We start from the raw sequence: 13,649 nt of genomic DNA, 5'->3' as shown, positions 1-13,649 counted from the left end.
GTCACAGAATCCAGAGACCAGCTCAGAAGCTTCGCTGCTGGTCCTGAGCCAAGCAGTCAGTGAGGCGAGACTTTGTAATCCACACGTATGTAGTGACACCAGAAATCGTTTTACCCGTAAAAGCAAGACTGAGAGCACGTCTGTATTCTCTGTGTGGAAGGTTGACTCTCAGAAGGAGCCCTCTGAGAGTAGCAGGGAGTTCTGGCACTTTCCTCTGTAAACACAGCGGGCATCTGGCAGGGTCACGGCAAGCCTCTGCCTTCCAGCTGCTCCCTGAACGCAGAGCGGTTTGAAACTTGGCAAGCAGTCCTTTTTCTGATCCCCTGTGAACTTGTTATGAAGGAAGATAAACACTCTGCCTACAATAATCAGTAGATAGAGAAGCTGCAACTTTACAAAGCTCCAGCCATGGCAGAGTCTCCATGGCAAGAATTCCTTTAGAAATGACCAACATTTTCCATCACATCATGGGAAAAAATTAATTTTCACACAAGATGGTAATATATTATGTATCTATTTACAAACTCCCCACTTCTCCTCCAAATTTGAAGTATTTTTATGTTACTGAGAAAAAAGAATTAACTCTTTTTATGCCTGGCAGAACTAAACAGCTATTATCATTTTTATGACTTTTTCCCATGTACATCTTTACATTCTCAAAATGGCTTCACTTGCAAACATCTTTTTTGACCTTCAAAGAAATTTGCTTAGAATTGGGCAATATTAGTAGCCCCATCTTACAGATGAGGAATCGCTAAGTCAAACAGCTGAAAGCCCTCGCTGGAGGTCCCTGAGGAGGAGCTGGCAGAGCTGGGACTGTAGTTGAGGCCTCCTGACTCTCCCCACACTGCTCCTCCCACAGTCTAGTCCTTCTCCTGTTTTACTGACTACCTGCTGTGTATCAAGCACTCTGCCAGTGCTACAGATAAAAGGACAGACTGCCTTCAGGAAGTTCATAGTCTAACAGGGAGGCAGTGGTGTCAATAAATCACGTCACTGCAGGGACTGGGCGAAGGAATGAGTGTGTAACTCTGCTGGGAGGGTCAGGCAAGTTTCATAGAGAAGAGGACACTTGAGCTGTGTCTTAGATGCTGTACCCGTCTGACGTTGTGGAGGCCCGGGACAAGGAGCGCGGTGCATGTGGGAGCCCCACATCGTCCAGTGGAGGACGTGTGCAGGAGTGGGGAGGAAGGAGGCCAGAGGACAGGTATCAAAGGGCTTTGAACCAAACCAAGGACTCTGCCGTTGAACGTGACAGGAAGCACTGACACACTGGGTCTGTGTCCTGTAACCATTTTATGAAGCACACTGTAAATATGCTTTCACCCTGACATCGCCCTGTGAAGAGAGTTCAGTTCTTTGGTCCCAGTAACACTGCGCTGCTTCAGGCTCATCAGACACAGGCTCTCTGGCGCCCCCGCCCCTTGTCACACATTGCTGTCTGCCTTGGATACTCTCACTCCATCCTCAGAAAATTATTTCCTTTTTCAAGAGTTAGTTCATGTCTCACCTCTGCCACCTGCAACTGCCCATCTTTGTCCCTTAGAGCGTCCCTTGATTCCCTGACCTCCTTGAAAGTAGGAACTAAGTGTTTTTCATGCCTTTATCCCTGAAACCTAGCACAGTGCCGGCTACTGACTGTGACTAAGTCTCAGTATGTGTTGAATGAGCAAATGAGTGAATGGAATTAATAGTAAACGAAAGTACTTAATTAAAATTTTTAAGACATAGTGAACATCCTGATACTTGGCGGTCTTAGTCCCTTGCGGTCTCTGTAACAAATTCGGTGGCTTATAAACCAGATATGTAGTGTTCACAGTTCTGAAGTAGTGCTGGTGAAGACACCAGCAAATGTGGTGTCTGATGAGGGCCTGCCTCCCCATTCCTAGATCACTGTTTGTGTCCTCACTTTATGTCCTCATGTAGTAGAAGGGGGAGGGGTCTCTCTGGGGTCTCTTTTATAAGGGTGCTAATCCCATTCATGAGGGCTCCACCCTCGTGGCCTCCCAAAGGCCCCACCTCCAAACACCAACACATTGGGTATGGAGTTTCAACATGAATTTTAGGGAGATGCAAACATTCAGTCAATAGCACTTACTAAAAAAATCAGCTCTTATTTTAAGACATTCAGTGGGATCACAGTCCTTGCAGCCTTATTAAAGGGGAGGCTGATGGACTTCCCGTTGCCTCCCTGCATCGCAGATCCTCACTAAGGACTCGGTCACCATCAGCGTGGACGGCGTGGTCTATTACCGTGTGCAGAACGCTACTCTGGCCGTGGCAAACATCACCAACGCTGACTCAGCAACCCGTCTCTTGGCACAAACGACCCTGAGGAACGTCCTGGGCACCAAGAACCTTTCCCAGATCCTCTCTGACAGGGAGGAAATCGCACACAACATGCAGGTGAGGCGGGCATCGCTGGCGCAGCTCAACTGCAGGTTTGGGAAGAGGAGCACAGGGCCCATGGGCATTTGACAACTTTTCATTAAGTCAACTTGGAGAATCACTGGCCTTTTTTTCTTCATAGAAAACTCTCCCCAAGCTTGATGGAGGGGGATTTTTTTCATATAAGTAGGTTATAGGTTAATAACACTCCAATGCGTGCATTGTTTTTAAATTCCCTCCAGTATAAATTTTTTTCCCCAAAGTTAGTGTTAGCCTTTTTCTTTTAGCATAATAGTTCAGAGGCTATTCTGCAAGACAGGGCAGGTATGGCTGGAGCCACGTTCTGTGCGAGTCCTATGACTTTGTTTGTAACTCCTGCACTTTCCAATCTTGCCTTCATAACAGATGATGAATCAAATCTGACTTGGTCAAAAAAAATCAGGTACCATCACCTGAACTGTTACTGTTTGTGCAGATTTCTTTGGTCTCTTGTGATGCCCCAACAACCGTATGAAATGGAATAGTGTGATTTCACTCCTCCCGTTGTAAAGGGAGGAGGTTGAAGCACAAAGAAGTAGCCTGGCTCGCACAGTCCCATTCGCTCAGGAGTTCTCTGGCCACCTGTTTTAATAAGTGCAGTTTTATTAGAATGCAGCCACACCCATTGATTGGTATATTATTTTCCATGGCCACTTTTAATCTGCACAGCAGAGTTAGTTGCAGCGCTTCCCAGGCGGCACTCATGGTAAGGAACCCGCCTGCCGTGCAGGAGCCGTAGAGACGCAGGTTCAGTTCCTGGGTCAGGGAGGTCCCTGGAGGAGGGCATGACAACCCACTCCAGTGTTCTTGCTTGGAGAATCCTATGGACAGAGGAGCCTGGAGGACTACAGTCCATTGGGTCGCAAAGATCTGGACACGAATGAAGCGACGTAGCAGCAGCAGAAGGAATTTAGCTCTTTTAGAAAACGTTAGCCAACCCACATTAGCTTATTAGTAGCAGAATCAAGAAAACTTCCCAGTAATCCAGCCTCCCACTTGAGCCTGCATGCCGCCGTGGCTGACTCTCTCTGCAGCCCTCCACCAGCGCCTCACCCACTCCAGATCCCAATGAACACAGCTGCCTTAGGCTCCTGAGCGAGGACTGAACATTTTCAGCCTGCCTTCTGTCTTCCTAACAGTGTACCCTGGATGATGCCACTGATGACTGGGGAATAAAGGTGGAGCGCGTGGAAATTAAGGACGTGAAGCTGCCAGTGCAGTTGCAGAGAGCCATGGCTGCAGAGGCAGAGGCGTCCCGGGAGGCCCGAGCCAAGGTACCTTTGTGTTTTTTGTGTGGTTTGTTTTTCCTGTTGAGTCTTCCTTTTTAAATATACAGTGTAAACATGCTGGTTGTAAAAAATCCAAATAGTCCCAAAGTAGCAAAGATGAAAGCTCTCCTCATCACTTTAAATCATATCCCCTCCCACCAGAGGCCACTCCTCTTACCAGCTCAGTGTATATGTTGACACCCCCAGATTTTCATTGGGGTTTATTGACTAGGCTGTCAGTCTGCTGGCCTATTTTACAGAAGTAGGGTCACAGCACATACTGTCCTTCACCTTGCTTTCTTACAAACCGCACCTCCTAGGAATTCCAGTACATAGATAGCTGCCTGGCTCTGTTAGAACTGCGTACGCCCTGCGTTATTCTCCCAGCCCTCTGTTAAGGACACACCAACAGTCTGACTTCAGAGTGAACGGCTGTCCCATCCCTTCCTTATTTTTGTCTCTTTCTTCCTTTTCCCAAGTTGTTCTTCCTTCTTACAGTTTCCATCTTCCTTTCTCTCCTCTTTTTTTTTTTCCCACTTCTTTTTCCTTGATGTCTGATTTTTTTCCCCTTTTTGTCTTTTTTTTAAATCATCATCCCTGACTGTGTCTTAACCCTGCATGGGTGTGTGACATACATGGGAGGTGCTGAGGGAATATTTGTGAATCTGGAAAAGAAAATATGTTCAAATGACTTCATAGGGATGTCTTACCAAACCCAAGGGTAGGAAGTAGAGTCAAGCCTCACCAGAATCAAAGCCAGAGACCAGAAGGCAGCCTCAGGGGAGGCAGGCATTCCACATCCTGGGCCTCGCCTCGCTGCAGACAGCTGGAGGGGAGAAGGTCTGGTTCTCAAGTGCGTGTGTCTCCCGGCTGAATGCTGTGGGAAGCAGACCAGCCTTCACCTGTGAATAGATGGAGGAAGAGGGACAGTCTTCATAGGAGCAGTTGCTGTGGACGTGACAGATCTCCCAAGATACCAGTAGCAAACCAGTTTGTTGTTGTTAGAAAACAGTAGCAGCTGGTGATAACTGGCTAACCACAGAACCCTGCCCTTCTGTTAGGATGCCCTGTAAGCTACAGATGCTGCTGCTGCTAAGTCGCTTCAGTCATGTCTGACTCTGTGTGACCCCATAGACCGCAGCCCACCAGGCTCCCCTGTCCCTGGGATTCTCCAGGCAAGGACACTGGAGTGGGTTGCCATTTCTTTCTCCATTGCATGAAAGTGAAAAGTGAAAGTGAAGTCGCTCAGTCCTGTCCCACTCTTAGTGACCCCGTGGACTGCAGTCTACTAGGCTCCTCCATCCATGGGATTCTCCAGGCAAGAGTACTGGAGTGAGTTGCCATTGCCTTCTCCAAAGCCACAGATGGGTCACTCTAATTTTTTAGCCAGCACCAAATAGATTCATTTGACACACTGCATCCAGAATGTTTCACTAACCAGAACTTTTAGATTTTCCTAATGTGTTAATTGGGCTTCTCAGGTGACTCAGTGGTAAAGAATCCACCTGCAAAGCAGGAGACTCATGTTTGATCCCTGGGTCAGGAAGAGCTTCTTGAGAAGGAAATGGCGACCCACTCCAGTGCTCTTGCCTGGAAAAGCCCATGGACAGAGGAGCCTGGTGGGCTGCCGTCCGTGGGGTCGCAGAGTTGGACGTGACTGAGCGACTGAACAACAGTGGGTTGACTGGCGCTTCCGACACTGCAGGGCCCTCAAGTATTTTCTCTCCAAACCATGATATTTTATTTAGAAGATTTAATTGTATTTATGAGAATGATATTAACTATGCCTCACTATAATTTAGTTATTTTGAAAATGAGGGATCCCTTTTACCTAGAATCTGTCATTAACCAAAAGCCCCGTTCCCAAACCACGTTGAATAATAGAATTTATCATACATAGACGATACAGAATATTGGCGCCCCAAGGGTCCTTAGAGATTATCTTCTGAAGGTGACAAATGCTGCCTGTCCCCCTCCAGCTCCCATGCCCGTCGTTGACCACAGCGCTGCTTTCCACTGAGCTTGGGCTTGACCTGAGAATGCTGCTGAAGCACTCTAGGTGTGCGTGCGGGCGAGCTAAGTCGATTCAGTACTACCTGACTCTTCGCCACCCTATGGGCTATAGCCTGCCATACTCCTCTGTCCATGGGATTTTTCAGGCAAGAACACTAGAGTGGGCTGCCATTTCCTCCTGCAGGGGATTTTCCCAGCCCAGGGATCAAACCCATGTCTCTTGTGTCCCCTGCACTGGCAGGCAGGCTCTCCCTCCAGCGCCAGCTGGGAAGCCCTGATGCACACTCGGTAACCACCCACAGCTGCTTGAAATTGGCCCTGAGAACGAAACGCATTTGCCGTTCCCACTATTTTGACAAAAATATCAACCCCCAAAAAAGTGATGTGATCTCAAAATCACACAGTTGATTAGTGACTGTGGAAATTAAGATTTCTTGTGCTCCTCACTGCCTTCTTTCCAGTAAGGACTGAGCCTCCTTTGCAAACATTCCACCAGTTAGGAAAGAGCTCCTGACTTCCCTTTATAAGAAAAAATAAAGTCACTTAGGATTCTGAATTACTGGGCTCTCACTGGATCTGGCTGTCTTTAAGGGTGGGGTTCGGAGAAGGCAGTGGCACCCCACTCCAGTACTCTTGCCTGGAAAATCCCATGGACGGAGGAGCCTGGTGGGCTGCAGTCCACGGGGTCGCTAAGAGTCAGACACGACTGAGCGACTTCCCTTTCACTTTTCACTTTCATGCATTGGAGAAGGAAATGGCAACCCACTCCAGTGTTCCTGCCTGGAGAATCCCAGGGACGGGGGAGCCTGGTGGGCTGCCGTCTGTGGGGTCACACAGAGTTGGACACGACTGAAGCGACTTAGCAGTAGTAGTAAGGGTGGGGTTAACACACAGAATCTCAAGGAGTCTTAATTCTTCCATAGAGTCCAGTTATCCTACAACAACCACAAGGCCCAGTATTCAAGTTCTCAGAGAAATAGGGGTCACTGTTTCTTAAATAAATTGCAAAGGAAAAGGTTGTAAGAGTCTATCGACTAAGAGACTTCAGAGAAAAATTCCTCAAGTTAATTAGCCTGAAATGCAAACTCATGTCACAAGCAGATGCCACTCTAAACATTCACTGTAATGGATTTAAACAAGAAAGAAAAAAAAAGATCCAAGTGTGGGGGAGGGGGAGGTCTCGGTGGCGAGAACACGCATTGGTGCGACAGCTCTGGAGCGTCTGGCCACGTGGATCTGAGCGGAATGCGTGCTTGTTTCCCAGAAGACGTGTGCTGGAGTGTTCACAGCAGCACTTTGTAGTACCCCTGACTAGAGATTATCCAGACATCCGCTGCTAGCTGAATGGATAATGGCTGAGATGAAGGCTTCCTACACTGCAAAGAAAATGAGCACATTAAGTGCTCACAAGCGTCATTTGAGAGAAAAGTTACAAGAGGACAGATTCTCCTGAACTGTTATGTTAGCGGGACCTCTTTTAAGGTTTTCAGACCGTGACTGGAAATGTAATATCTTTTGTGCTTGCAGATTCTCCCTTTTTTCCTTTGTCACGATTCTCAGAAAAGTGCCTGGCATGGGCTTTGGGCTTGCACCTCTGGACCTAGTTGTGTGATAACTGAGCGGGTGGAGTACAGGACGCAGGTGGCCTTTCCAGCCCTTCCCTCAGAGCAGCCCCCTGGGCCGCAGGAGGAGACAGCAGGACCCTTCCACAGGCCTGAACTCACCAGCTTTGACACTGCTGCTGCTGCTGCTGCTGCTAAGTCGCGTCAGTCGTCTCCGACTCTGTGCGACCCCATAGATGGCAGCCCACCAGCCTCCCCTGTCCCTGGGATTCTCCAGGCAGGAACACTGGAGTGGGTTGCCATTTCCTTCTCCAATGCATGAAAGTGAAAAGTGAAAGGGAAGTCGCTCAGTCGTGTCTGACTCTTAGCGACCCCGTGGACTGCAGCCCACCAGGCTCCTCCGTCCATGGGATTTTCCAGGCAAGAGTACTGGAGTGGGGTGCCATTGCCTTCTCCGAGCTTTGACACAATGCTCTGTGAATAGGAAGTGTCGATTTACTGGGCTCCGGGCTTCTGGCAGAAACTGCAAGTGCCTGGTTTCTAAGACCCTGCCCACAGCGCCCGCTTGGCTTGTATTAGACACGGCTAGGGTATTGTGTTCACATCTTTGGCAGCTCACTCAGACCAGCTTTTCTAGTAACAAAATGTGTGCCCAGCTGGGTGGGTCTGGCTTCCCAGCCAAGAGATGGTGTGCTGATTGGTAGTGGGAGCTGAGCTATCTTTGCAGTTGATCTGTGTCCAGACAGGGGGGAAAAAAAAGCGCCTTATTGGACATCTGAGCTGACGGGAAAAATCAGAGCCTGCTGTGCCCGTGGCAGGGTCAGCTTGTGTGTTCTGTCCAGGCCTTGCCTGGGAGACAGTTCCCAGAGTTCTTCTCAGTGTGGCTGGCACTGGGCCCTTCCCACACACTTAGGGGGACATAATGCTTTAAAATGCTGATAAAGTCCAGTTTTTATCCTCTAATCTGGTCCCTTCTTCCAGTAAGGCTCCTCTGTCTCACCTAATGCACAGGACAGAACCCAGACACAGCCTGTGCCCCTCGCGTCCCGCCCAGTCCGCCCCACACTGTTGAGTCTCAACAGCCCATTTCCTTCTCCGCCCACACCACTGGTGACTGACACCAGGTCGCTCCGAAAGCTCTCCTCCGTCTCTTCTCATACTGATGCTCTAACATCTGGTGGAGGCTTTTCTCTAACTCTGAGGCTTCCCATCACCTTCAGGATAAAGACGAACACCTGGGTCCCTGCTGCCCTTCCCGCCCTCCTGTTCACCCCCCTCCCCGTCCTGTTCAGCCCCCCCAGTTCACCCCCACCTCCCCCTCCTGTTCACCCCCACCTCCCCCTCCTGTTCACCCCCACCTCCCCCTCCTGCTCACCCCCACCTCCCCCTCCTGCTCACCCCGCTCCCTATTCACCCCCTCCCCCCTCCCCCACTCACAGTTCACTCCCCCTCTGCCCTGTTCGCCCCCACCTCCCCCTCCTCCTCACAGTGCTCACCTGCTTATAGTTTCCTGGAACACTAGGTTTTTTTATACCGAAGTACCTTTTCCCATGTTCTGCCTGAAATAGTCTTTCTCACCTTAGTCCAAACAGCAAGGCCTCCACCCTCTATTGTTCCGCTTCATCGAGGGCATAACCCCACCACTTCACCTTTGGCAAAAACTGCTTTCCTCTTCCTGCCAGCTCTGGGCCTTGTACCTGCCTCAGTCAGCATTTGTCACGTTGGAATGAAATGATCTGCTTCCGAGTCCATCTGCCCTGCTTGGCCAGGAGCTGAAGGACGTGGAGGAGTCCCTCCTGTACCCTAGCCCCTTTATAGGTCTTGACACCCAGGAGGCCCCAAAGCTTACTGTGTAACTGAATGAAATTATACTGGTCGTAAGACCATTGCTTTCAATTCTCATATTCACAGAAGTATTGAAAACCTCCAGCTGTAAGTTGTAGATTTACCAGCCTAATAGTTTTTTAGGATCTGTGCAATAGTGTTTGCAGTCTTATTTCCCCTAAGAAATTCCCTGTGGATGTCATAATTGTTATACGTTGAATAAATACTCATACTTATGCAGTTGCATTGAAATAAAAATTTAGCATAAGAAGAAAAAAAAAACCATTAATATTTTGAGATTCCTGTGAGAACAACCTAACTATACTTATAAGAGGGTTGTGGTATCTTTACACCTGTCCTCCTAGGATTAGGACTTAGGAATAGCTGCCTTGATTTGGCTTCTGAATCTCTTAAGAATTAGGGCATAGGTGGATCCAAAAATTAGGTCTGGTCACTCGCCCTTGCTATGCAATTAGCCTCTGTTTATACACTTCAACGCATAATAGACCTCTGTCTTCCTTACAATGGTCCCATGAGGTCGGTGCTTTCCCATTTTAAGAATAAGAAACTGAGGCTCAGAATGTTAAATAACCTTTCTGAGGACATTCAGCTAGGAAGCGTTAGGTTTGCAATTTGAGCTCAAGACCACCTAAACTCTTGGAGAAGGCAATGGCAACCCACTCCAGTACTCTTGGAGTCGGACACGACTAAGCAACTTCACTTTCACTTTTCCCTTTCATGCATTGGAGAAGGAAATGGCAATCCACTCCAGTGTTCTCGCCTGGAGAATCCCAGGGACGGTGGAGCCTGGTGGGCTGCCGTCTATGGGGTCGCACAGAGTCGGACACGACTGAAGCGACTTAGCAGCAGCAGCAGCAGCAGCCACCTAAACTCTAAAACCCCTGCCCTCCCCACCTCTCCAAAAGCCTTCAAGCTTTGCTCACATAACCCCTCAAAGAATTCAGAAAATCTGTGTGTCCCATCTCACATTTTAAATAGACATGTACATTTTTTCATTTTGAATGTGGATATTTGCCAAACATATAAGTCCTGGCATGTTTTAAATATTGACATTTTGAGGTAAAACTGTTAACATCATTCATTTTAAATGCTTTCTTTGAAATTTAGGTAACAATGATTCCATTCTCTATTTTATAGAATGATGAGAAAATAAGCTCTTTTAATAGTTAGGAATTTTCATTTTTCGTTTTTCTCCTTGAATTTATATTTTCATTTCACATCCCTACAGAGTCCTTTCCTAATATATTTTGTTATGAATTATTTCATCACCCTTCTGAAACACATCTAGTATATAAGTTAAAACACTTCGCAGTTTTCTCTGACTACAACCAAGGGTCTCAATGAGATGAATGAAGAATGAGTTCGCGTCTTGTCGACGGCTCTTACTTATCGCTAGAATAGGCAAGAGTCGGCATCGGTTCTCTTATTTTTCGTTTCTACAAGTATGAGAAGTAAGAAATCTTATTTATATAAATAAGTAGATGGAAATGGAAGGGGTTTTTTTAAATACTTTTATACAATACTTAGCACTTCCTCTGAATTTATGTGCTGAAAAATCCTATGACTTTTTTGATCTTTCATGAAAAACATTTTTAAGTATCTATCAGCTTGCAGTACAATAAGGTCCTCTTCCCTTTCTTTGAAATCAAAGAATTGAAAATCTATCTGACTTGCAAAAGGCTTTGTATCCAGTCATTTGGGTCATTCACTTTCTCAACTCCTACACAGAATTCTGAATTTTCCCTTTGTTTGATGCCCTGGAAATGGGAGAAAGACAATAAATAGTAAAAGAGGATGTCTTTTTTTCAATTCTTATTGGAGTATAGTTGCTTCATAATGTTCGTTTCTCCTGTGCCGCAAAGTGAATCAGTGATACGTATGCATCCCTCCCCTGTTTTTTGGATTTTCTTCCCATATAGGTCACCAGAGCCTTGAGTAGAGTCCCCTGTGCTACAGTCAGTTCCCATTGGTTATCCATTAGATCCATAGCATTGCATATAAATCGGTTCGCATCCCCCGGTCCATCCCCGCTCCTGTAAAGACGGTGTCTTGACCTCCGGCACACACTCAGGCACATCAGTTACAGGGAGAAGATCACAGAAACTGAGTATCTGGAAGCTGTTTTCCTGGGAACTGTTCTGGCCGACTCCCTGGAAATGTGTGGCTGGAGCCAGACGTGCCCTAGTTTGAAGGCTGCAGCTTGACAACCAGCGTTTCCTCTGGTTTAATCTCTTCTTGCCGCTGCTCCGTAGGTCATTGCGGCTGAGGGAGAAATGAACGCGTCCAGGGCTCTGAAAGAGGCCTCCATGGTCATCACCGAGTCTCCCGCCGCCCTCCAGCTGCGGTACCTGCAGACGCTGACCACCATTGCTGCTGAGAAAAACTCGACCATCATCTTCCCTCTGCCCATAGACATGCTACAGGCTATCATGGGGCCAAAACAGTGAGCCGCGGGGGCGGCAGAGCTGAGACGGGCCCAAACCAGCCCTCAGCCGGGAGGTGGAGGGGTGCACGCTGGGCCTTTCTCCCTCCCTCCCCTGTTCCATAGGTTGAGTGTGATATTCTTACAACGCATAGTGATCCTAGCAACAGATGAAGGTTGTTAGCTTGTAAATACGACATGAGAGAGAGAGGTGATTAATGTAAGATAACCTTACTCTAAAATATTTAAAAGTTCATGTGTTTAGATTGCTCCATGATAGGTGAAGTCCATCTTCTTTCAGATTTCATCGAGTCGTTCTGCACCCTCCATCAGCCTCCAGGCCAGAAGCAAGAAGATAGAGTATCTCTGCAAGACAAACATTTTGCAGAGAATAGTGACCTTGGGCTACAAGCAGCTTCTCTGGGCCACGCGTGCCTTACTTCCGGGGAATCTTAATTAAGGAAATTTTCCTAACGTTCGTCTACTTTCTAAACTCAGAGCAGGTTGCAAACTGTTCCTTACTTGAGAGGAGACATGTTCTTGCCAGTGCCTGTCAGCACTGGAGGTCAAGATCGAGGGAGATGATCACCCAGATTCTTGAGGGCCTTAAACCCACTGCTTTAGGGATCCGTTCAGAACAACGCGGGGTGTTGTTTTTAACGTCATTGAGCCCCTTTATGAGTAAATGATTCCTCTCTCTTTCAAACCAGCTAAATACTTACCACAGAAGTGCTTTTTTCTCACTTTTGCCTATTCTCATATGTCAGATTCTAAATATTTGAATTTTTAAAATAAAATTTTCTCTAAGTCCTATAAATAGTTGTTTATACACCAATTTGAATGGCTTAAGGACTAATACTTGATAAAATATATCTTTAGAAAACTATATTTTACTGTCTGCATGTTAACAACTCTTGGACGCTGTGAGCTATCTTGGTTACCGTTCATTAAGTAACAGAAGGAATTCATAGTCAGGCACACAGTATCCAAGGAGCTTGGAAGAACAGTCAAACTTGGCATATCTGTAGAGATATGGCTCTTTTTGATTTGCCTGGTCATCTTTCTGTCATATATGTTGATGCTGAAGGAGGAACTGGTCAGCGCTTCTGAACCGCTGTAATTTGAGGAAGCATCTTCCGTTTCACAAATGCCTGTGAAGCCAAGCACCTGGTATTCTTCCTGTTGGTTTCTGGAAAGCCGGCTAGTGCATTTGTACCGCTTCCTCTTGGAAGCTGTGAGATCACTTTTAAAAATTTTAAAATAGCAGTGTCCTCACCCAGAGCCGCCCCTTGTATCTGTCCTCAGCGGTCCACTTGTCAGTCTTCCTGAGTCCCTCCCCAGCAGCCCATTTCCAAGTTTACTTTACGGAGCCTTGGACCACCGTGGATCCGGGTCCTGGCTGAGCTCATTAGATGTATATGGAGCATTTTGACTTGGAACTCAAGCTGCATTTCTATTTTCAATTTTAAAATTGAAATGATTTTCTCTCTTTTGCGAGGTGGCTCACCCCTGACTACTAAGGACCAGGAGACAACCGCATATCCTGGCTAAAAGTCTCTTCTCAGACTTTAAGGTTCAGTGCTTTCTGTTCCTTGAGCCTGTTTCCAGACACCAGACAGTCTTCGCTCTTCTTCCTCGTGGGTTGTGGGTTGAAGTTAAGTCGCCTGGGAGAGAGGAGACGTAGAAGGAGCTGCAGGATGACAGCGGGCGGTGTTAGTGCGAGGGCTTTTCCAGGCGGCCCCCTTAGTGCGAGGGCTTTTCCAGGCGGCCCCCTCTGCAATGCTGTGCATAATAAAGTGTGAGCTCATACTGATTTTCTGGGATGAGAATCTGTTTCTGCCTGCATGTGGTGTGTGTGGATTTCGTTTTTCAGAAGTGGCACATGTGTTTCTCCAGGCCTGGACTGGCTGCTTTGGCTGCTGCACACTCTTCCTGGGCCAGAGGAAGAGGGGAGGCCACGGCCTTCTGCCGTCTGTCGTGTCTTACTCCCTCTGGTGTCCACGCAGCTTCCCTGAGGAGTTTGAGATCCACGAATCCTTGGCTGGTCTGATTTCCCAAACAGGACAGGGCCTCACTTCTTCCTGCCACCCAGCTAACTCACTGGCATAAACC

General features: G+C 47.5%; 1 protein-coding gene across 1 annotated transcript in view; it reads left to right on the top strand.

Moving 5' to 3' along the window:
* The window catches only part of STOM (stomatin), a 33,431-nt gene extending 20,081 nt beyond the window's left edge, over positions 1-13,350 (top strand). Inside the window, exons 5-7 of the mRNA XM_019966856.2 lie at positions 2,203-2,406; positions 3,567-3,701; positions 11,368-13,350. Coding sequence (XP_019822415.2) covers positions 2,203-2,406; positions 3,567-3,701; positions 11,368-11,562 — 534 coding nt within the window. The 3' untranslated portion in view covers positions 11,563-13,350. The remainder of the gene's footprint in view (positions 1-2,202; positions 2,407-3,566; positions 3,702-11,367) is intronic.
* The last annotated feature ends 299 nt before the right edge of the window (positions 13,351-13,649 follow it).

Source organism: Bos indicus, chromosome 8, assembly GCF_029378745.1.
Source record: "Bos indicus isolate NIAB-ARS_2022 breed Sahiwal x Tharparkar chromosome 8, NIAB-ARS_B.indTharparkar_mat_pri_1.0, whole genome shotgun sequence".
Taxonomy (NCBI): Eukaryota; Metazoa; Chordata; class Mammalia; order Artiodactyla; family Bovidae; genus Bos; species Bos indicus.
This window is presented reverse-complemented; position numbering and strand designations above follow the sequence as displayed.